This window comes from Astatotilapia calliptera, chromosome 14, assembly GCF_964374335.1.
Source record: "Astatotilapia calliptera chromosome 14, fAstCal68.1, whole genome shotgun sequence".
Taxonomy (NCBI): Eukaryota; Metazoa; Chordata; class Actinopteri; order Cichliformes; family Cichlidae; genus Astatotilapia; species Astatotilapia calliptera.
The window spans coordinates 25,884,268-25,908,898 of NC_137435.1; the positions used below are offsets into that span (position 1 = coordinate 25,884,268).

General features: G+C 44.4%; 1 protein-coding gene across 1 annotated transcript; it reads left to right on the forward strand.

Annotated features, from left to right (window-relative positions):
* Window positions 1-1,377: 1,377 nt before the first annotated feature.
* On the forward strand, window positions 1,378-20,850 carry tiparp (TCDD-inducible poly(ADP-ribose) polymerase). The gene is made up of 7 exons (XM_026191772.2): window positions 1,378-1,684; window positions 2,702-3,745; window positions 11,303-11,492; window positions 11,799-11,986; window positions 16,200-16,550; window positions 17,903-18,160; window positions 19,243-20,850. The coding sequence occupies exons 2-7, from the start codon at window positions 2,727-2,729 to the stop codon at window positions 19,430-19,432; spliced, it is 2,196 nt and encodes a 731-aa protein (XP_026047557.1). The 5' UTR covers window positions 1,378-1,684; window positions 2,702-2,726; the 3' UTR covers window positions 19,433-20,850.
* The last annotated feature ends 3,781 nt before the right edge of the window (window positions 20,851-24,631 follow it).

Consider the following 24,631-nt stretch of genomic DNA (forward strand, 5'->3'; position numbering starts at 1 on the left):
AGGCTGTGTTCTCTCAGCCAGTGTTGTTAAAGCATGTAATCTTTACTGACTGTGTCCTTTATAAAGCCATCGTGTGGCTTCTTCTTCTTCAATTTATGTTGATCTCTTCTTAAACCACAAGATTTCCATCATCTAAAGACCTTAAGACTTCACTTACCTCAGTTAAGGTCAGAGTTCAAGATTTAATAATAAGAAAGAGACTGGACAAAAATGGTATCCATGGGAGAGGTCCGAGGAAAAATTCACCGCTGACCAAAAAGAACACAAGGGGAACCATCATGATGTTTGCCAACAAACATATTGATGGTTCCCAAGACTTTTGGACCTACTCTGTGGACGGATGAGACACAAACTGAAGTTTCTGGAAGGTTGAGTCCCATTTCATCTGTTGTAAAACTGTATCATATCATCAGTCAAACATGGTTCTGGTAGTGTGATGGTCTGGGGCTGCCATAGTTGAAGGAACTATGAATTCTGCTCTCCAGAAAATCCTGAAAGAGAATCTCTGCTCATCGGTTCACACCTTGAAACTCAAGTACACTTGGGTTATTTAGCAGGACAATGATTCAAAACAGCAACACAGCAGTCCATCTCTGAATATTTTTTTTAAAAAGGGGAAGGGGGAGGGGGGTGAGTGGCCCATTACGATGCTTTCGCACTTACTCAAACGGGCTGTTCATGCTCAAAAACCCTCCAATGAGTCTGATCAATTCTACAAAGATGAGTGGGCCAAAAAGATGTGAAAGACTCATTGCCAGTTATCACAGTTCTTGCTGTGAAAGTTATTGCTGACACAACCAGTTATTAGGTTTATGGGGCCAGGTTAGTTTGGATACCTTTTTTTCTCTTAATAAATTTGTTTGTTGATCTAAAACATGTAAGGGTGATAAATGTGAAGAAAAGAGACAGACAAGACAGACAGAAAGACACACACTGTAAAGAAAGAATGAAATCAGTGAAATCAGCAAGAGGGAGAATACTATTTCACAGCTGTGGTAATTAAAACAACCGCAAAATAAGGAGAAATAGAAATGTTTTGGTTTGTGGGTTTAGAATATAGCTCCAAAACTCACTACAGCAACCTACCAAAGCACTTTTCATATAGTATATAGTTTTTTTTTTACCTAAACCATTAATCTACTAGTTTTACTTGGAATGGATACATCTAAATTATTTCATTATTTTTCCATCAAAGAGCTGCAATTAACTTTAACAGTATGTTAATGCTTGTTTGTTTTTAGAAACCTACTTCCGGGGTCGCTGAGGTTTCCCCACACTCTCATGCTGCGTTTCCGGCCCCGCCTCCCTTCGAGCCGAAGCCCAGCCTTCCTTTGAGGAGACCCCGCCTCTGACAGGTTACGGGGGCGGGGCCAGGTTGTGCAAAGATGGGAGAGAGGGCAGTCAGTTAGAGCGTCTCTCGCCACAGCTGTGCGTTCCTCTCTTCTGTTCTTAGTCGTCTTTTCCTATCCGGCAGAAGGATACAAAGAAAGGGAGACACCATGAAATAGAGACGTAGTATGAACGCGTCGGGGACAACAGAAGGACGAGAGCAACCGAACCGGACAACAGTCTAGCCCCGGACACGGATACTATTATCCCCGGAGCTTCTCCGATGAGTGCACTGGATTTTACCCACCAAAGAGCGTCGAGACCGGGGGGGAGTGGGGCGGACATTATCGCGCAGGTAGGGTTTTGTCGCCTCGGTGTGAGAGACCCGGGGCTCTGCGGGCTGTCCTGTGGGGAAGCTGGGCATGCTGCAGTGCTTCTCTGTGTGTTTCTCTCACACGGACAGCCCGCAGAGCCCCTGGTCTGCTGATCAAGTGTTTCTGCTTAAAGAACGACGAGAGCTGCCGTTTGTGTAGCGGAGCGCTGAAACAAGTCTCCGGGGTGTCCCGCTTGTCTTTTGTCGCTGCTCGGCATTTGCGGTGCCGTGTGTGTCTCTGTGTGTATATATGGGACTCTGTGTGTATTTGTCAGCTGTAAAGCGTACGTGCAAAGTTGCTCGAGCAGCGACGTGTGAGCGGCACGTAGACGGCAGGGGCCGCGTATCGGACTCCCGTGATCAAAATACACCGTCCCGGGAGAGGGAGGTTTTGTTACAATTGATGATTTTATCGCTCCCGTTCGGATACGCAGCTGTAATTGCAGGAATGACGTTAGCAGCACACCAAAGAAAGGCACAAGAAGGAGGAGGAGGAAAAAGCATAAGACACTGCAATTATATGTTCTCGTTTTTTTTATGATTAATCTGAGGCTGGAGCCCAAGTTCCCTGCTGTAGGATTAGGTAATATTTTTCCGCTTCAGTTGGCCTGTTGACTGCACTAAGCTGCTTCACTAACGAGACTCTGTATAACAGGCTGTTCCTGTAATATTCCTATAAGGACGGGTTTATAATGACCGCAGATGATGATGATGATGGTGGTGTAACATGTGCTGGGTCATTCTGGGACCAGAGCAGTTTTGGTCTGCGGAGGGAGGGGGGTGAACTGGTTTCGTTTCGGTATATAGAGGGTGAGGGTTTTCCTTTCCAGGAAAGAAAAGATGAGTTTATGATATGGGCTAATACCTCGTCCGAGCGACACAGACTATTAATCATTTCTTTATGCGCTAGGATGACTTCACCTTGGAAACTAGGCTTAAAGGATTATAGGTGTTGTCTTTGATGACTACCTCTTTCTCTTCTCTTTCTCCTTCTCCCAGGACTGACGGGCTTTCACAGAAGCTCATGGACAAAACTTTGCACATTCTCCAGAAATCCACAGATGGTGTGCCGACCGGGATCACCCTGGATGTGAGTTTGAATATGGACGAAGGGGAAGATTTCACGGAGCAACAGATTGTGGGGCTCTCGGACAAAATATCTCTGGTGAAACCTTATTTCAAGAAGAAACAAAGGAAATTGGATGCCAAATGCCTCCACCGAGCCCTGGAGGATCCTATACTTACTACTTTGCTGAGCACAGATACGCTGGTCTCCGGGGATGGGGTGTTTGTTCCCCGGAACCAGCCGGGCCGGACTCCGGGGAATTTGTGTGCAGCGGCTGTAGTGAAACAGAACTGCCTGGGCCAGGTGTGCCTCAAAGACCGGGGCACCGCTGACAATGCCACCGCTGGGGCCGGTGTGCCTGGGTTGATCACCCAGGACGTTGATGTGGAAATAGCCGATACTACTACGGAGCTGGATGAGACTGTTCGGCGAGGGGAGCAACCTAAGATCAGCGATTCTTCCCCCAACTGCTTCCAGCTGAAACCGGGCCTCAGGGAGTCTGGTAGCGCGGTGACAATAACAGCTCCCAGCAGGGATATACCTCCCATAGTTGCACCCCAGGTTCCTCCACACCAGGAGGGGGCAATCAAAAGCAACGACCTCCTAACCTCTGGGGCAACAAATCCTCCAGTCAAAGACTGCACTGGAATCTCGGACCCCCTCCTCCTGCAGCCTGACAAAGGAGTGCTATTTCAGGACAAAAGTGAAGAGGCCTCACTGGATCTGGTTTTTGAGCTGCTCACTCAGCTCCAATATCACACACACCAGTCAGACTCAGTGGACATTTGTGTGGATTTCCTCCAGGGACTGTGCGTTTATGGCAATGACTGTGCCCACCACCACACCGTCCTGCCCTACCACTGGCAGATCCGCAAGAGCAGCAGCCAGACCTGGCAGAGCATAGCAGATGACTCCCAGGAACAGCTGGAGAGACTGTACTGCAACCCTGACAATGAGCAAGTCAGGCTAAAGTATCAGTAAGTATCCCGCTGTAGTGTTTACTGCAACCTGTACTCTGTGTTAATCAGTAGCATGTGTGCTACAAACTCCCTGGTTAGATACAGGACCCCTGCTACAGAGGGAAGCAGCATCAAAGTATTTCTGTTTTGTTTTTGGTTTTTTTTGGTTGGATCTTTGCCATCTGTGTCTGTGGGTGATGGGACAATTCACTTTGCATTCAGTCAATTGAAAGTAGGAAGTGAAACCACAATTCATGCCCCAAGAGTATCACCCTTCAGCATTTCTCTTTATTCCTGACAATTGTTTTCATATAAATTATAATATTTCCAATATAAGTGGACAATTAAACCGTTTCAAGTTTTAACCCAAATCCTCATTCTGTATAAGCGGGGCTGAAATTGGAGAATACTGCCACCACCCCAGTCCATTTGGTGTTGAACATGCTGCTGAAAGGACTGTTTGTTAGATCGATGGGTATTTGTGACATAGCAACAATGGTGCAGTAATCTGATAGGCTGCATGCAAGTGATAGTCTAAGCCACTTCTGGTTCAGAGTGTTGGAAACTGTAGACCTGAGTTTCCTCTTTGGTTTTGCCACCGGTGACAAACTGAAAACACTGCACAGCTGTTCTGTACATGTGTGGATGATGGACTGCAGACAAGTGACTGCTCCTCCCAATGCTGACTGTTGCTTTCACAGCTTTATAATGCACATGGTCCGTGTGTCCTTCTAGTTAATGTGTCACCTGCATTTACTGTATCTCTTTATTTGAACAGCTATCACGCCCTTGTGTAGGCATGGCCCTGATATCGGTTATCTATTTCCTGCACTTCCCTTCTTCCAAACCCAGATCTGTGATTGGCCAGAAAGCCGTCAAAAGCGAGGCTTTTTCTTTTCTTTCTTTCTTTTTTTTTTATAGCACTCGTTGCAGAAAGCCGTGAACTTGCGTGACCCCCAGCGGCCTTGTGCGGTCAGTGACACAAACGCACTTGGCAGCTCTCTTCTTCCCTCGGTCATAAGCGTGCGTGTCACTGTGTACACTCGCACCCACACTCACACACGCACTGCTTGGCACGCAAACACTCGCACGAATAAACTGCACAGGGAAGCAAAGTGACTCGCAGTGCTCTCACGCTCGCCTTTTAGCAGACGGAGATAAACGTCTTTTTCTCCCTCGCCCCCATTGGGGTGACACAAAGGAGCATCTACTGCTTCCTGTGAAACTGTACTGTATGCAAGTACATTCACACTGTCACACACACAAAGGGTACTTGTACACATGTTTGACCCTAAGCTTTCAATCTCTTCTGCAGTGTTTGCGAGTTAGAGGCCTCCCCTCATTTTCATGTCATTATGTGGATCTAATTACAAGTGCACTTTATGTCAGTATAGTGTAATCTTAAGGCATTAACCCTATCCACACCCCCACTCACATTTAAAGCCCTTTAAGCACCTATGTGTTTGAGGTGTGCACCAACTTTTGTGTGTGTGTGTTTGACTTGTTGACTCATGTTTTCAGCTGAAACTATGCAAAGAGCATATTGCTCCACAAACAGGATATGCACCTGGTGGTGTCAACCCAGATTCTTCAGAGGCCTTTTGAGTGTGTCTCATACAGTAAGACAGGACCATCTGGCTCACTTGACTGAAACTGCAGTGGAAACCAGAAACGACAGAAACTTTTTACCAGCACATTTTCAATGTGTATATGTGGAAATTCTGTATCATATGAATAATCCTGTAATGACTGTTTTTGTTTTTCTTTACATAAAAAAAAAAACTTTGAGGCATTTCAGTCAGTTTTCTTTTTTAGTCTGATGCTGGTGTATCTTCTGATGACTGGAGTTTTGTTAAAAGCTAATTTATTAATATATCTTTGCCATTTTTTAAGTGAATATACCCAAGTAGCAGAGGATACATTTTTAGTTTGGCTAAAAAGGAATTCTCCAACCCTGACCCTTAAAACAGGTTTGACTGTTTGTGGATGGTTGAATGAAAACACAACGTAAAACATTTTCACATGATCCTAGATAAGTCATTTTCTTGCGTGTTTAGCTTTTTATCGGCAAGAAGTAAACAGTGGCCAGTTTCTGGGTTTTTGGTTTTTTGGGGTTTTTTGTTTTGTTTTGATCTTTTTATTTTTCTAAGGTGGGCCATTATAGATTTTATTTACACCACAGGTAAGGACCGTAAATAAGCTCGTCTCTGGCAGATTCGATTATGTGCACTATGGGCAAACTTTAATATCGGTCGGGGGCTCTGAAAGCGGAGCAGCCTGCCGAGTGATGACACACAAACTGGGGGAAAGTCGGTTAGCCGTGCAGCGTCGACACAAATCAGCTCATTCAGCCAACTGCTCAAAGCTTTGTGTAGCATTGGGTGTGTGTGAGAGCTCTTTTGATCGTCTTTCTTTAGAGATGCAACCCAGCTTGTCTTTTCATGCACGCAAGCAGCCACACGCACACACAGGGTGGAAGGCGTCACCGTGGTTACGGCAGCCAAATGATAACATCGTTAGCAGTATAAAGAGGAGCAGATGACTTAACAAGCTCTGCCGTCGGTATGGAGACACAGGCCCATTCGGCCTTTGGCCGCGCGCGCGTGTGTGTGGCAGGAAAGAAAATGCACGACTGCTTTTGTATATCTCCATCTGATTATGTTTTGCATGGCCTACTACAGGGCGTGTGAGTGTGTGTTCTGTGCTGAGCTGTTCCCGTGTGTGTGTGTGTGTGTGTGTGTGATCCATAACACAGGTTAATCCCATCCATATGATAAGCAGGAATGGAAGTCCGGTTAATCCGTCTTAGTCATGAACTCAGCAGTGAGGAGGAATGTCACAGTCATCGCTTCTAAAACTTATACTGTAATAATCCTGCACCGTACAGTTGTTCATTTGTGCTGCCGTGTGTGTGTGTGAGAGAGAGTGAGGAATAGTGTTCACTTTACAAGCTGATTGTGTGACAACTGTTACTTACAACAAAATACAAACTTTTTCCTGTAATATCTGTTTAAGGAGGAACTTTAGCACTTGACATCTTGCTGTGTGTGTGCGCGTGTGTGTGTGTGTGTGTGTGTGTGTGTGTGCGCGTCAGTCATGAAGACAGGCCTTTTTTTGATTAACCATGTGATAAAAGCTTTGCTTGTCATTAACTGGCATAAAGAGTCACTGAGCGCCAAGGACAGAGCAACCTGACACCAAGGTGTGTGTGAGTGTGTCTTTGTGTTTCTATCACAGGGGATTCTGTGTTACCTAGATGTGTTTCATGAATCTCAGAAAATCAAGGATGATTGTGTCTAAGTGAGCTGTGTTTGTTTGTGAGAGTAGAGGCAGTATCAAGATAGTCAGACTGGATGTGTGTTTGTGTGGATATAATGTGTCAGACAGATCACGCCATGAATCAGAGGGGCGAGGTCTGTGTCGCTCTGCCTCTCATTACTCAAGAGTCTGCCTCCATTTTTTTTTTTTTTTTAATTCCAGCTCCACCTCCTTTTATTTAATTTAATTATTTTTTGTTCATAATAATTCCACACCAGATTAAATTTTTTTGTCTTCTACATTTACTTGACGTGCCCATTTTCTTCCCTTTTATTCCTCTGTCTCGCTCCTTTTCTTTATTCCTTACTTTTCCCTGAAGGGCCCCAAAGAGGTGGGAGAGATGTCCCAGTGCTCTCAAGCAGAATCCTTTTCCCCGTGATTTCAAACAGTTTTTCTTTCTCTGGTCTTCTCTCCTCCCTCAAGTGTTAATTAAGTGTTGATTTAAATTCCAAACTCATTTGCTTATCTTCCCCCTTTTTCATCTTTTTTTAAAGCCTCACATTCTTTATAGGCTGGGCACCTTTAATATTTTCAAAAGAGAGGCTTAAAGGACTGAGAGAGGACACCCTGAGCTATGAGCTCAATTATGTGGACAGATACACTCATACTGGAAAAATCCAGGACGTGCAGGTGACGCGAGTGTGCACTTCTTCCTGTTCTGTGTGTGCGTGTGTGTGACTTTGTTGTGTGTTCACTGCCTGTAAAGCTAAAAAACAGGAACAAATGAAGCCTATTTAAATAGATAACTGGATTGTGAATACAAGGAAATAACACTAGTACGTGACATCAAGGTTGTGTGTGTGTGTGTGTGTGTGTGCGTGTGTGTGTGTGTGTGTGTGTGTGTGTGTGTGTGTGTGTGTGTGTGTGTGTGTGTGTGTGTGTGTGTGTGTGTGTGTGTGTGTGTGTGTGTGTGTGTGTGTGTGTGTGTGTGTGTGTGTGTGTGTAAAAGAAGTGTTCGTCAGCAGATTTGCTTGACTGACTGAGTTATCTGGGCGTGACTGGATGAAGTTTTGCGTGTACGTACATGAATCTGTCCAAAGAATGTGTGTGTGTACGTACATAGACGAGTGTTCCTCCAGTGTGTGATGTTCACAATAGCATGACTGATGTTGGAATGTGGGTCCTTTGGTGTGTAGTCATGAGAAAGTTTGAAGGTGTGTGTGCTATAGGCATATTCCTTAGGAGCCGCTGTCCTTTTTCCATCGCCTTGCCTGCTTGTAGTGTTGGGAGCTGCTCGGTACAAGTTCCTTTCCTTTTGGGTGCACCTTGGGAGAAAAGTGGGAGAAGCCCCGCATTTCCAGCATGGTCTTTGACTCTGCTAGAGTGGGCGTGCTTTGGGTCACTATCCAACTCTTGATTGGCCATCTTACCAAATCTCAGTTCACTTAATTTAACTGCTGGAATTTTATTTTTAAAATGGGGCAAACTAGATGGGGAGGAAGGGGCTATATGAAAGGAATTGGAAATAATCAACTCCGGAGACTCCAGTATTTGTCTGAATGTGCAGCGGGGAGGGAGAGAGTAGGATGTGTGAGAGGTAGATACAGAGGCTACATCCTTTTTTAAAATTTCCAATCAGTGTTTTATGTTGAAATGATAAGGTTGAAAAAGCAAGGCTGAGGTGGTTTGTGGAGATGGTGGAAATACTGGTCGGAGGAGGAAAATAAGACCTCACAGGAGGTTCATGGATGTAGTGAAGTAGGACACATGGTTGGAAGGGGTAGAGTGAGATGGAGGCAGAACTGGGTCAGAGGCTTTTCAAACAGTCTTTTTAGAGGTCCTACTAGACCAGAGTAGAGCAGACCTGAGGCGTAAATATAACAAGCATGCTTTTAAATGAAAACATATCAGTAACAACACTGTGGTAATGAGTGAGGTAGGATGGAAAGCTCAAGTTCATTTTCTCATAACACTTGTGCATGGTTTGTTAGTCAGCCACACACACACACACACACGTGTCATCATTACATACCGTCACAGGCGAAAAACATTCTGTTCCGATACCATGAAAACATGTCACAGGAGAGCGCACAGGTGCAGGACAGGGTGAAACTAAAGATCAGCATCAGTGAAAATCAGATTTATTTATTTTTGTATCATCACTCCCTTGCACCTTTTTTCATTGTTGTTCTGTTTTTCTCTTCCATTTCTGCCTTTCATTTTCACATTAATACAGCTATTCATTTTTTTTGTTTTGTTTTTTTCCCATTTTAAACTGAAATGCGTCTGCGTTAGTTGAGAAGAATTCAGAAAGTCGCAGGGATTATCTGCACCTTCTCTCTGTGTGTTTCTGGTAATCAGGTGATCTGATTATCAGTGACTCACTCTTCAGTTACTGTTTTGTTTCTGCACGTGCTCTCTAAATGAACTCTCATTTCACTTCCTATTCCAGAGATGTGTTCGCGGTATGACTTTGCAGAAATACAGATGTAAATTTAGGGTATGTAACTACCATTTGAGTCAGTGTTTATGCGAGTTTTCAAAAAACGAGACGGGACCTCTCATTATCACCTTCCTGTGAGACACTGGTGTGTTTGCCAGTAACCCCAGCAGCCAGTACCTGCACTTAGTGGATGAAACTGAAGACTTGTTTTCTCTTCGGCCATTATAATACGAGGTTTCACCGCTTCAGGCTGTTGAACTTATAAGGAGGTTTCAGCGCTACTGCTACTGCTGCTGCTCCACTTCTCTGTTTTTCAGTGGGAAACCTCTAAACTGTGTAGTGTACTTTTTTTAAAGTAACACACACACAGTCTAACATTTTCACGTTACATTCACTTAGCTTCTCACTAATATCAATGAGACCATTAACATCATCATGCAATGTGCCCGCTTCTATGGCTGTAGTGTCATGTGCATGTTTAGTGTGTTAAATATTTGTATAGATCGTGTATATGTGTGTCCTTGCCATAGCACGCCAGTGTGTTTGGCCACATTTATGTAAGTGGTATGTCTGACCCAGAAAGGATTTGCCGGAGGCTCGAGGGAGGACTAATGCAGCGCGACTGATGCACATGCACACACTCAGACATGCACGCAACAGTGTTTTTGACCCGCGTGTGTTGGGACAGAGAGGGGTTAAGGCGAGGTTGTATGGGCGTGAAAAGATTATGTGTTTCCCCTATTTATTTTTTTGGCAGATGGTAACTCTACTGTACTATGCTGAAGTGCATTCACTGACCACCTACAGCTACTAGATCATTATTCTGTAGGTTAACCTGATTGTTTGCTACTCGAAATAGCAAGGCTTTAGAGCAGGGGCTGGAGTATTATCATTATTATCATCATGTCTAGATTATTGTAATTCATTGTTCACTTGTCAAAGCAAAAACTCCCCGAATCGTCTGCAGCTGCACTAACTCCCCACTGAATGCAGAATTCATTTTAAGACTGTGGTTCTGACTTTTAGAGCTGTAGATGGACAAGCACCAGCTTACATCAGTGAACTTTTACATTCTTATGTCCCCAGCAGGTCCCTGAGGTCATGTGATCAGGGCCTGCTGGCTGCTTATCATATGAGGCTGAAAAGGACACAGCTTTTTCAACATTGGCTCTCAGACTCTGTAGCTCTCTCCCTCTGAGAGAGCTACAGAGTCTGAGAGCCTTAGATCTGTGGACTCGGTGATCTCTTTAAAAAACACACACACACAGAACAAAACAACTAAAAACTCACATTTTTAAATTTGTTTGGTTAACTTTTTTTTTTTTTAATGTTCTGGTATTTTCTTTGTTGATGTTTACTGATGTTTTGATTTGGAAGGGCTAACCTATCTTTTTATATAATATAAAATTTGCTAGGCAGCTATTTGGTTACTTACTGTAAAGATTTGAGAGCAATGTCAGCCATCGTTGTACATAATGAGAGAGCTGTTCCCATGAGCTGGTTCCATGGGGAAGTCAAAGTAAAGTTAATCCTAGTAACTTGCTCAAGGGCACTTTGAAGCACAGTTGTCATGTATGGCTTTCTGTTTTTCATTTGTAAGTCATTTACTTTAAATTTACACCCTATGCAGCTCAGTATAAGTGACTAAGTAGAGGTTTGATCATCCTGCTCCAGGGCTCACGGATTAAGTTAACGTTCCATCAACAGCTTCGTGCTTTGTAGCACAGCTTCTAATGGAAATATAAACTGTGACTATTTAACAACAAGGTCATCACTCCACAGCCCTGCGTGCTAGCCGTCCGGGTTAATGTGCATTGCTGACTGCAGCGCTTAGCTACGTAGTTATTCTAATGACTTCAAACCTTGTGTTGCAGGGGTCGAGTGTTTGCCCTAGACTTTGGGACGATGCGAGTGTGCGACCTCGAGTTTGACTGCGTCCGACGACTGAGCACCCCCCCCAGCCCTCTACCCCTGCCTGCGATGAACCCAAACCCCACCCCCAGCTGTCACACAGTGTGGAAGTACTACTGCAGAGACAATTTTGGCTGGAGGGAATACTCCGAGGTGAGCCATTCGGTGCATTTATTTGTGTGTGTTCGGGTGCATTCAGGCTCTGCGAACAAGATGCCAGACACATTAGCTTCGCCCACATTAATCAATTGTCCAGTGATGGGGTGGATTTAGAAAAACAGCTCTCATGTACACAAACTACTTGCTTTTGTAACACAGCTTTTTATCCATGTGTGACCTTTTATTTATCGTCTTTGCAATGGCCACATTTGATTTACAGGTAAAATGGAAAAATGCAGAAGTTACCTGCAGAAAATGGTAAACAAATGTGTTTTCCCTCCCTTTCCTTCTGCTCCACAGCCTGTGGTTAAGCTCATAGAGGAGGCAAGTTCGAGAGGTCTTAAGGAGGTGAGGTTCATTACGCTCCAGAACCAGTATATCCTCAACATCAGGGAGGGCTTCCAGCAGAACGCAGTCTTCGGGTTCCGACGTCAGATCAAGAAGCGGCCCATGTTCATGTCCTCCGTGATTCTCACACCACACCTACAGTAAGTAAACATGGCTGATATTAGATCTAACTACAGCTTTGCTTTTGTGGTTAGGAGGTGAGCACTAATAGAGCTAAAGCTGGATCCAGAGGTTGAGGTTTTGGCCATGGTGAAGACATGGCTCGAGTAGATAAACAACAACACAGCTGAGATGTCTCCACAGTGACTTAGTGGATTTGCTCTCAGAGCATCGCTTGCAGTAATGTAAGCAGAGACTCGTTTTTGTGAACGTGTTACTGTATTCATAGGAACTGTATTGTACTCTGCGCGGGCATTAGGCTTAGTTTAGATTGGGCGGAGTGATACACCCAGTATGGTGGCTGTTCTGAACTACCTAATGTGACGGTTGTTGTGATGCAGACTTTAAATAAAGGACTGCATCTGAGGCCAAAGCTGTTAATCACATAATGACTATTGCCAAGATACACCCAGCCTTATAGTAAGTAATGCCAGAAAACGACTTTTTCCAGAGCTTAGTATTGGTACTAATTAATAGTAGCAGTTCTCGTTTGAAAGGTAGCAGTCATTAACTAGATTAATAGCCTTGCTTTTCTGTTTTTCCCTGCTGGCTTGCCTTTGTACTTTCCAGCAGAGCTGTCTAAATCGTTTAGCACTTAGATCAGAGAACATTTAGTATTTTTGCACATGAAGCAACACTGACTTCTAGAACAAAGTTCTGCGTTCAACACAAAAAAAGTCCCTGGCAACATGTGCAAAGTCACTCGCACACAAAGTTGATTCTTGAGTATCTGACACGCCATCTTCTTGTGGCTCTCTGTGTTCTCTGAGCATCCTGAATTTGTAGTTTGGAGACGCTGCAGGCACACAGAGGTCGGTACATGATGTTAATGTCACAGTCAGCGTTGAATACTGAACACTGTATTCACATTTTATCTTTTCTGCTGCACACTGGCAGCCTGAGCTAAACTCAAACCCCATCTTTACCACGGCACAGATTTTTGGCACGTCAAACAGAGTCACTGGGACACAGGGAGATGTCCTGTGCAGAGTGAAGCAGATGGACGGGAAAATGAGATAAAGGAGGCAAACGAGAACAGACGAGTCAAGTCGAGAGACGGGGCAGAGGCAGAAATCAAGGAAAGGGTGAAAAGAAGCAAAACATTAGCGCTCCAGATCTAGCGAACCTTTTCTAATGCGTTTCTTTCCCCTCTTTTCTTTTTAAAAAAAAAAAAATTCTTTCTTTAGCTCAGTCAACTTCCTGTCCTTATAGCAGTGAAGTGATCTGGCTTGCAGCACTCGGGTCTTATTTTTGAAACAAGTAATACCAGATTGGAAACAAGTGGAGTCATTTCACCCCATTTGCAGAATCTTTCACTTCCTTTGCCGAGCAGGCTGCTGTAGCGGTGTCCTGCCAGTTTCCCACACAGAGCGAACGCTAGAACGAGCTGTTCCTACCGGGGCCCTGACAGGCAGGGGAAGACAAAATGGAGAGCAGGAGATGGAGGGAGAAAAGGAGAGAAGGAAAAGAGAGAGAGAGGGAGAAGGAGGGAGACGCAGAGCACAGCTGAGGAAGTGAATGAGGTCTAAATGGTTTCCAGACTGGGTGCACAGCAGAGTGGAGTTGGTGAGTGAAGGAGTGTGAAATGTTCCTGTGGGGAGCTGGAATTTGGATTGAGTGACTTGTTATGGGACGTTGTCATCCATTTGGTGTGTGTGTGAGCTTCAGTTAATTACTTTATCTGATCACAGTCACACAATGGGCACCAAAAAAGAAAAAAAAAGCTTCTAGCCAGGCGATCCAATAAAATGGGAATTTTATTTGTGCAAAGGAATGGCTGTCAGTCCGTCCGGTGTCCTTTCGAGTGACCTGAAACAGTTTGTTGGCGTGTGTGTGTCTGTGTGTGTGTCTATCAGGAACAATCTGTGCTTGGGCTTGGAGGTTGAGGTCATTAGCTTGATTGGCACTCTCCCCCCTCACTCCCCTCCCCACCACTCTCCCCCCGCCTTCCTTCTGTCATCTCTTTCTGCTCTGCCGGTGTTATTTTCAGCCATCTCCTCCCCTCTCTCCCCCCCTTGTTATCTGCCCCTAATCTTCCTCCTTTTCTTTTTTTCCTCACTCTTTTCTCTCCCCCAAGTCCATCATTCTCGTGTTATCTGTCCCTTTTCATTTCACACTTGTTTTCTGCAGCAGGCTGTCTGTGATCTCTTCAAAGCACACAGGGAATAGAGACATCGATTTCAGGGAGGAGGGGGGAGAGATCGAGACCGGACAGACAAGATAAGCGAGAGAGAGAGAGAGAAAGGAGATGAGAAAAACTGTCGCACCGACTTAGAGTCACTCTGATCACAGTCTCCTGACAACGCGCACACACACACACACTCACTTTCTTATGGCTGATAGCACTAACAGCATTTACACTTGGAGGGCGATAACTTGACAGCCAAACTACTGTTACCGACTCAAATGCCAGACGTAATAGTTTTCTTTTTTTGTCACTTTTTGACAGCTCCACAATGGGCATTTTATTTCCCCCCCCTCGTGTCTTGTTCTCGCTCCTGTCTCTGCTTCACTTCGCCTCCCTGTTGTCTTGTTTGGTGTCTGGGTTTCATTTTCGCGCAGTCCTGTTGTTTTGTTTGGTCGGTGATGGCTGACGGCTGCTGAGGAGCTGCTCCGCTCCCCTGTGCGGTGATGTCATTGTTGACAGTCAGTGGCAGATGATTTTTAGAGAGCGCGCTCGTGGAAATGCTAGTCCACTGCGGCAGACAGGCGGGCAGTTTTGTTTCACTCTTGGGGATTTTTGGGTGTGTGTATGGGGGGAGGGGGGTATTGATTGTAGGCATATGGGAGCACAGCTATAGGAAGGTGGAGAGATGGGGAGTGTGCTGGGGTGCCATTAGGTGATGGTTTGGTTGCTGTAAATTCCTCCAAAGCTGCTCTCACTGACCTTCAGCAGGCATGGATAAAGGCAGATGAAAAGAGATGTTTCAATAAAGGGCAGCAGAGTAATCGGCGCTTCTGATCCAGTCACAGTTGTCCGGTCTTTCTGAGCATCGTGTGGAGGCCTTTTCATAATGCGGATTCTCAACTATGAGCAGTTTATTGATATTTTTTGTTGTCTTTTTTTTTTGTAAACAGACCATACTTCAAAACAATTGAAGTTGGTGAGAGCCCCTCCTGTGTCACACATTCCTCAGTGGCTTAGGGGCTAAGTTACCTCTCACTCTGTCCCTTGTATGTTGAAGGTCGAGGGTTCAAGTACAGTGTGGGGTGTTTTTCAGGGTGACACTTTTTTGTCTATATTATGTAATCCTCATCAACGCACTTTTCAAAAGTCATTTTTATATTTTCTTTTTTTTAACTGTAAATATTTTCCCACGCACAAAATGATTGTGTACTGCGGAGGGACAGCTTTACTACAGCAAGGTAAATGTCCCTGAACAGTGAGGGTGACTACACTTTGAATACAAAACCAGTATGGCAGAAATTATTATGATCACTCAGAGTAATCCCATTATGTACCAGGTAGCTGCTATCTCAGGTACAGTACACTTGTGTTTATGAGCCATCTCTCTTCAACTCTGTTAGCCAACCCCTTTATCTCTGGCTTTTTAGCTGCACTGAAGTCAAGCTACAGATTGAGTCCACTCATAGCAACAATCCCACCACAGTTTCTCCAGAAATTGCGTAGTCTAGTTATTTATAAGATTGCATGCGAGTAAGATCATCTCACTGCCCTCTAATTAGACGTAACTTACATAATACTTCCTAGTAACATTTTTAATGACTTTATATTGCATGTAAAATGAAATGAATCATACTTTATTCAAGGTGACAGAATTAGCACACAGCTACAGCTGCTTTCTTATATGTGATTGGTCGGTAGTACTCAGGCTACAAACCGAAAACGTCCCTTTGCCTGCAGATCTGAGTATAGAAATTCGAGCTGCACTAAATATTTTTCATGTAAACCTCATCACAACTTCCCAGAACCAAAACTGATGTGTATAAATGTTTGTTTTGTCTGATCAAGCAACTTGCAAATTCATAAAATGTCTTTTATCCCATTCAGTTTGATAATCAAACAGCCTATTGTCAGTAGCTTGGTTTGTCCTGAATATAAATATATTTGTCTATATAATGTGCAGTATATGCCCTAAATATGCTATTAACATAGGAAATAAGTAACCATTAATGATATTTCTTACACTACTGTCAGAAATCTAACGCTTCATTTTCTTTCTTTCGTTTTAGGACTTTGAGCGGCCTCTCTCTATCTCCTCTCAGCTGTTCGTCGTCCTCTTCCTCATCCTGCTCATCATCCTCTTCCTCCTCCTCATTATCATCATCCTCCTCCTCTTTGTCCATGGACCTTCCTGCGTCATATCCCCTCTCGCCAACTACCACCAACCCACCCAGCCTTTTTCCTGAAACGTGGTTGCCAATGACCATGAGCCAGGACTTCCTTCAGGTGCCGGTTTCCCGCGAAGACCGCAGCTACAGGACAGTGTACAGCCTGTTCCACAAGACGGTTTCGGAGACCAAGTTCAGGATCATCAAGATCCTACGTGTGCAGAACCCCTTCCTATGGGAGAAGTATAAGAGGTGAGAGGAGAAGCAGATTATTATAGAGATGTCTTTTAATCATGTATAATTCCTACAAACTTTAACCATGACACCAGGAAACTTTTCTGTCAGTAAGTGTGCTGGCAGGGTTGCATGTATTAATACTTTTGCATGTAGCTTCTTTTTTTTCATGCTTTGTGGGAAAGCTGTGGCATTCGAATTTGATGCATGTGTGGTTGTGTTGTCGAGCACAGCTCTGCTGAAATAATCAACATCTACGATGTCATGAGAAAGGCACGAGTTTCAAAACTTGTTTTGACAGTCGAGAGATTTGACCTCACTTGAGGACGTAAAATAAGTATTGATGTTAACAGCAACGATCTGTGTTTTATATAATGAACCCATAGTGTTGCTGAAGTTGCACCAGAGTACGGTGGTAGTTTCACAGACTTTGCTGTTGCGGTGCAGACTGGGTGTTAATCCTTTTTATTCAGATATCTGTTATTGAAGTCTAAAACGTTTAAGACTGAAACGATAATCAAAAAAAGGTTTAATGTAAAAAAATGTAAAGAGTGGGGAGGTAAGAAAGAAAGAAAGAAAATAGGCCAAATGGGAGCAGCTGTGTGGGACTTCGTGAGAACGAGTCAGCAGTGGTGTGTGAAAACAGCAGATGGAGAGATGTTTGGTGATGATGATGTTCCTGTCTTCAACACACAGGGCTAACCGCTGTGATTAGTGCAGGGCAAGGCCTATCAGCTGTGACAGTTATACTCTCCCACACGGGTACCACACGGTTTCAAAATGACTGAAGGTGTGTGTTTCTGTGCGTGCGTGTCACTGAATTTGAAAGTGTTGCCCCCCCCTCTGAATGTCGGTAGAGTTCCTCTTCCCACACTCTGGTTATGACAGGAAACCCATAACTGCTTGTTTGCTTGTCTGTTTGTGCGTGTGTGTGTATTTGCACGCAAATGACTTGTGAAATGTTCATGTGAAAAGAGAGCGTTTATCACCTCTTTTCTAAATTTGGAAATTGTGTGTGTGTGTGTGTGTGTGTGTGTGTGTGTGTGTGTGTGTGTGTGTGTGTGTGTGTGTGTGTGTGTGTGTGTGCGCGCGCGTCACTAACAAGCTGAGAGATCATGGGAGGTCATGCCAGGGTCACAGCCTTTCTGGCCTGAAACACTTTCAAAATGAGCAGCGCGTTACAGCGTCACTGTACCGATCGTTGCGCAAGAACCAGATTCAGGGCTGCGTTTTTCCACAGTTTCAGTGCACGCAAGGTTGTGGTCACAGTTAGTGTTAAGTCGTATTTTCTCATCAATACAGTCTGTGTGTTATTTTCTGAAATGAATGAATCGCTGACAAATCCCCTTTCGCCTCCTCTGCTCCAACAGGAAGAAGGAGTACATGTCGCGGCGCATGTCGGAGAGGGACCGGCAGCTGAGCGAGCGTCACCTCTTCCACGGCACCTCGGCCGACGTGGTGGAGGGCATCTGCAAGCACAACTTCGACCCCCGAGTCTGTGGCAAACACGCCACCATGTTCGGACAGGGATCCTACTTTGCCCGTAAAGCTGTCTACTCGCACAACTTCTCCAAACGCTCGCCGAAAGGAGTCCACTGCATGTTCCTGGCCAAAGTCCTCACTGGAAGGTAGGTGTGTGCGTGCATGCTTGTGTGGACACTGATAAGAAAACATCTTACCCATAAACACAGTTATGGGTGGAGTTTTATTTATCTGGAGGGGGAAAAATAACATGTCATTTGGGTTAAATTGCTGGGAATATATTGGCTTAATCGTGTGATTTGTGTGCCTCTAAAGCAATGGCCCCCACTTATACCACTCACAGTGCTTTGCTTTGTTTAATTGTTCCCCGTTTACATCTTAGCTAGATGTAAATCTGCTTTGGTTTAGAGGAGGTCGGAAAGAACATAGTTTGGTAAATGCTAAATCAAGGCCTTATGTGTCCTGGGTTTATCGCTGGCTTGCGCGGTTTAGCGTCCCTAATGAACCGTTTGCAGTGTTTGACAAGTATGTTCCCTCCAGTGCACGGCTCTGCATAAACAACTTTTCCTTTTTGACCCCCGTCTCTCGCAAACGCTCGAGTACTTCTACATTTCGATTTACAGAACACATCGGCATCAATCTGGATCGTGAGAAACCGGAGGTTCTTTTCCATAAACCATCTTTCATGTCATACTATCGTCATGCTACACAAATTCCTTTTAAAATGCAAGTCAAATGTAGAGCCACACATGTAAAACAGCTGATTTGGCTGTGCCCATCGTACGTTGCCGGCTTTGTTTTGCTGCAGCAGAGTGTGTGGTGCACCCAGGGGATTGTGTGGCGGTTTAGGAACAACGCTCTGTCTGTAAACCTGGGTCCAATCTGTTCCACGGCATAAGCGTCAGACCCGAACAGCAACACAGACTCCACGTCTCTACCCGCTGCCTTTGTCTTATTTATGATCCCCGAATAAGCAGCACAGAGACTGATGGATGACGGGTCTTTGGGGATTGACATGAATATTTAAGCGAGGAAAAACAACCCGCCTACAGTGCACAGTTTCATTTCATACAGTCGCTACATGCTGTATTATATGAAGTGTGGCGAAAGATACGGCAGTCTTGTAATCTTGAAATTTAGATTTCTGTGTGATAAATTATTATCTTGTATCTCCAGAGTCCCAGCTCCTTAACTGAGCTTTTCTGTTTTCCTCTTTGTTTTCACACAGGTATACTGTAGGAAATCCCTCTATGCGACGGCCTCCACCTATCAACCCTCGTGACGCCTCTAGCGACCTCTATGACTCCTGCGTGGACAACTGGATGGACCCCCAGATCTTTGTCATCTTCAATGATGACCAGAGCTACCCTTACTTCATCATTCACTATGAGGAGGTGCCCAGTACAGTCGCTGTCTGAGCCAAGATTGCAACGCGGTGTCTGTATTTGCAAACACTTAATGTGCAGAGTCTGTTCAGGTTGTAGATGAGTGGATCTACTCATCTACAGCCACTTTAAAATAACAATTAAGACGAATTAAAAAGAAAGTATATGTCCACTTTGGTTTAACAGACTCTATTGTAATCGGTTTGTTACACTAAATTTAATCCAACTGAAGGTGAAACCAGTCGAAACAGACTAAAAAATGTTTGCAAATACTCGGTGTTCCCGGTCTGTAGTCAGCTGGATCCACCTAGCCTGGACTGCATCAAGGAATAACAGACCGGATTCATCTGGACGAAACTGGACTAGCAAAGGACACACCTGTTTTAATCTACTGTTCAGAGGTGGATGACAACTGAAAACAGCTGCAACAGACTTGAGTGGACTCGTATAGCACACTTTGTCTGCTGTGGACAAGTGATTATCGTCACTTTGGAAAAAGACGAAATGTACTTATTTGGAGCAGATGCAGGTAAAACCCAATCTAGCCCGCACCCCCACACTTAGCCTAGCCTGGCTGCCCCTCCTTGAGCCTGCTTCTGATGGAGGTCCCTTCCTGTTAAAAGGGAGTTCTTCCACCCCGCTGTTGCCAAGTGCTTGCTGACGAGAGCCTGTTGGGTTTCTCTCTGTAATACTGTGGGGTCCTTACCTTACATTATAAAGCGCCTTTGGGATGACTGTTGTTCTGAACCTGCGCTTATATAAATAAATAAATTTAATTGGGTAATTTTGACTTGTACATGATCGTGGTTCCCACTGGACAAACGCTGTAGTAGACAGTTGGCGTCCTCTCAGTACTGTGAATGACCACCTGGCCACATTATTATTTTGAGGAAGCTGCAACAGACCAATCAGAGGCTTCCACAGAGAAGCTGTTGGAAACCCTGACCCTCCTGTTAAAGTGTTTACCCAGCCTCCGGCCCATTTTCAAGTATATGTGCTGCGTGTATGAATCTTTTAAGTTTAACAGACATTTATTTTGTGGCCTCTTCTTACCAGAGGTGGATGTGAGTTTCAGAGGGACTTTCCACATACTGTTAACCTCATGGCAGAGGATTCACGTGAAGCTAGTGCTGCTCCCGGATGCCGTTTTAGCTGTTGTGCCCACCGCTTAGGCTCCTTTGAGGGGCTGAGGCGTGTACGTCATGCTGAGACATAATGCTGCTGCAACGGCGGCAGCGCTGTAGCGTTCTGTCAACAAACCCCCTTGAAACTCATCTCTCTCGGATTGCTCTGTCGCTCAGAGACGGTAGAATTTCTTTTTGTTTTTGAGACAAGGTGTACAGGCGTTCTTTGTTTATATTTGAACTGTGTGCCTTTTGTTCATAAAAATGTTTATTTATGTTAGTTTAATGTAACATTGGTTAAATAAAAGAATCTAAAAGAGAAAATGACTGACTGGTCAACCTGTGCTTTATTCAAATCGCATCATTCATTAGTAACTTGTGCTAATGGTGTTTTTATTGGATATTTCTGTATATAACAAAATCTGTATAATTCTAAACATCAGTTTTAACAAGCGCTCCAACACCCCTGACAGAAATGTAGCCCCAAACCATGACAGAGCCTCCACCGTGTTTTACAGATGGCTCTATCGCTGTCCTGACCTCCGCCCTACATATTGAGGATAAAACCCCAAAGTTTCACATTTAAAGGCATCATTGCATCACATCTTTTGCTACTGATTTTCAGTCCAGTCCAGTTCTAGTTTTTCATAGATTCAACTAAAGAAATGGGGGAGAAATGATGTTTGTGTGACAGCTGCTAGTAACAAAGTGTCTCAAGATATCATTTAAAACTGGTTCTTTGCGAAGTTACACCTAACTCAACATTCTTCTAAAAATGTCTAAACTGCTCTTCTGGGAGCGATGGGAACGTCGCTCGATCAGTTCAGCTCAGAAGACGACTGCTGACACTTTCACCAAACTCAGATCTATTCTAAAGTCTAAAGAAAAGAAAATAAGATACAAAGACAGTCAAGTGCAGTTGCTGGATTTACTATAAATACACTAAAATCCAGTAAACAAAGTGTGGCTCATTAATAGTGCGCTGTATCTTAAGTCAGAATGCATTGCTTTATATCCACGATGCTTCAGCTTCTTTTCAGTTCAGTGAAGTCAACAATAATCCTTCTAACTGCCACGGAGAAACACTGGCTTGATGTATTGAGACAAAAGCATTTGTTTTATCTTCTAAAGATACAACATGGCCTGTGCAGCTTTTATTCTGTTATATTTATACAGTTGTACGCTGGTGGATGTGCTTTTAAACATGGCAACAATTTGAAGTAATCCCTGTGAGCCACAAGCTAACTGTTTAGTTTCAGACCATTATTTTTCTACTGTCGGCTCGATAAAATATGAATGTAGTTATGTTCATCTGGTCAGTGGCGGCCCTCACCCCACACACACACACAAAGCATATTAAGGATTGTACATTAACATAAAATTGTTGTACACACACACACACACACACACACACACACACACACACACACACACACACACACACACACACACACACACATATATGAAGAGAGAGAGAGTATGCATAGTATGCAAACGGCTACCAAACAACCATCATAATTCGTCATACAATGAGAACAGTACGAATCAACAACTGACAATGACTAATTAATATTAAAATCTGTAACATAATGTATTGTTTGGAGTTTAGTCTGTTACTGTTGCTATTTTTACCATTTCTTCTGTAACTCACATAATTTCCTTAGGGATTAATAAAGTATTCTGATTCTGATTGTTTCAGGATGACCTGCCATTATCCAATGACACATCTGCTTACCTGCATCTTTTGCTCGTTTCTCCTCCTCTTCTTTTCTCTTTTTCTAAACTTCTGTAGTCTGTATCATAATGTCTGGTGTTTTCGTGTTTGTTGGTTTATTTTTATTTTGTTTTACTTTGCGAGTTGGTTATTAGATGCTGCCCCCGCCGCCCCGCCCTCTCCTCTCTGCGCCGCAATCAGCAGGCGCACCTCGCAAACGAAGGGCGTCCTTACTCCCAGCAAATGGGCGATAGAAAACCGATCGGTGCCTATGCCATTCCCAATATGCGCTGGCTGACGTCGGGGCAGCATGAGTACAAGCTTTTTTTTTTCTTTTTTTTTTTTGCTGATGCCCGTGATGCCGCCCCCCACCACGATGCCGCCCCGGGCAACCGCCCGTGTCGCCCGTATCTAAAACCGCTACTGCATCTGGTCCACAGCATCCACATCTATTTGCTTTTCAAACCTGCCAATGAGGGGCAGCCGATCACAAAAGAGGAGGAGCTGGAACAGCTTGCTTCAGTCAGACAAGTAGCAAAGGCTCTGCACAAAGGTGCCCTATAAGATCAATAAGGTTTGTTTTGAACTTGGAACCACAGCTAATCTAGCAAATAAAAATATGGAGCTGGAAATGAACATAATTAGTCCTCCTTAAGGGCACGTCTACTTGAGATTGTAGCTGAAGCAGACTGCCAAGTGTTTTCTATTATGCAACTGGTCAGAAGTCTGCATTAAAGTTTAACCGACAGTGTATGAACTCCAGGTGAAAAATTTAATTGGCCACTATCATTAAATTATAGATGAACATTTAATTGTGTAGTTGTAAATCATTTATTATAAACCGCAGAGGCGGTTTATAATAAAGTAAGTCAGAGTTTTCAGTGTCCTCAATGGTGGATTCTGTTGGTGCAGTAACTCAGAAAACAAAAATCTCCTATGCTCAGGTCTCTCTGTCTCCACCTTCCCTGAATCTCCTTCCCCTCATCCCCACAAGTGTATTATCTAAGCACCATGTCTAATGCAGTCCAGAAGGAGGTTGGCAGAGGCGAGGATCAATCCCCTAGAAATCGCTCACAGAATATCTCTCCATATCTATTTATCTCATCTGTTGGTGTTTCGGACTTGTTTGTGAGTTGTATTTGTTTCCAGTGCTACCATTTAGGCCATTGGTGGACATTTATACTGTATATATATCCAGTGTCTTTCTGTTCAGCACATTAAACCTGAAGAGTGTTTGAAAGTGTGTGTTTCAACATATAGCAAACACAATCAGTGCTGGTATTTTGCCAGTCAGGATCTAGATACGATCTCTGGGTAATATGGGGCAGGACGGTGGTGCAGAGGTCAGTAATCAGAAGTCCTGGGTTTGAATCCAGCATCCTCCCAGGCCCTTTCTGTGTGGAGTTAGGTTAATTGGTGCCAGATTGGCAACCTGTCCAGGATGCACCCTGCCTCTCGTCGTGTGACAGCTGGGATAGGCTCCCATCTATCTGTCAGTAACATTTGATACGCAGTAATTGACAGGCTATCTGCAAGCGTCCCAGCTATCCTGATGTGGCTATCCTCATCTATCAGCAGCAACCTTTACCTTTCATCTGCTTTGTCTCTCTCTAAATGCATCCTTCTGTCTCGGGTTCAGGCAGCTCATGTAAGACTGTCGTGCTGGGCTTCACTTTTTGGCAGAAGAGAGATCAATTGGAGAGACTGAGTGAAAGGAGGGGACGTGGAGAGAGAGAGGTGGGGGGAGGAGGAGAAGGACTTCTTTTACGCGCTCTCTTCGAGCCTCCTCGCTGAGCTGCGTGCCCGCTCTTCTCATGTGCATGCGAGATCGCGCAGGTTGCCCTCCATTTGCCCCCATCTCCCACTCTCTCTACGTGTCTTTCCTCTCCCACTCTTAATCTCCCTTACCGCCTTTTGCACTCTCAACACTTTTTTTTTTTACCCCCAATCTCCTTCTGTTCCCTCTCATCGCCTCTTAACAGCTTCATATCTTTTTGCTCTCTCATCTTAATGATTCTACCCCTTTCCTCTGGCTCTGTCTCTGTATCTCTGTGAGTCATGCAGTGGGCACTGCCTGGGTTTGTTTGCCTGACTGCCCTCCAGGAATTGCTGCTGGCACACAGAGAGCACTACTCTGTAGACCTGCTGGGGTTAGGAGAGGACAGACGAAAGGAGGGGGAGTGCAGGAGTAGATGAAGATAGGGGATGAGAGGAGAGACGAGATGAGAGAGACAAGGGATGTGTGAGAGCAGAATAAAAAAAAATGGAAGAGGGACAGAGGAGAGATGAGGCTGCGGAAACACAAACAGGACTCGGTCTGTGTGAGAGAAAGATAAAGTATAGCCATCATAAGAACAACGACAGAACTTTGAATTATTCAAAGGAGTGTGTTGC

Coding starts and splice junctions, on each gene's coding strand:
- tiparp (XM_026191772.2), top strand. CDS start 2,727: ATGGACAAAACTTTGCACATTCTCCAGAAATCCACAGATGGTGTGCCG. Junction 3,746..11,302: donor CAAGTCAGGCTAAAGTATCA/GTAAGTATCCCG, acceptor CTTGTGTTGCAG/GGGTCGAGTGTTTGCCCTAG. Junction 11,987..16,199: donor ATTCTCACACCACACCTACA/GTAAGTAAACAT, acceptor CTTTCGTTTTAG/GACTTTGAGCGGCCTCTCTC.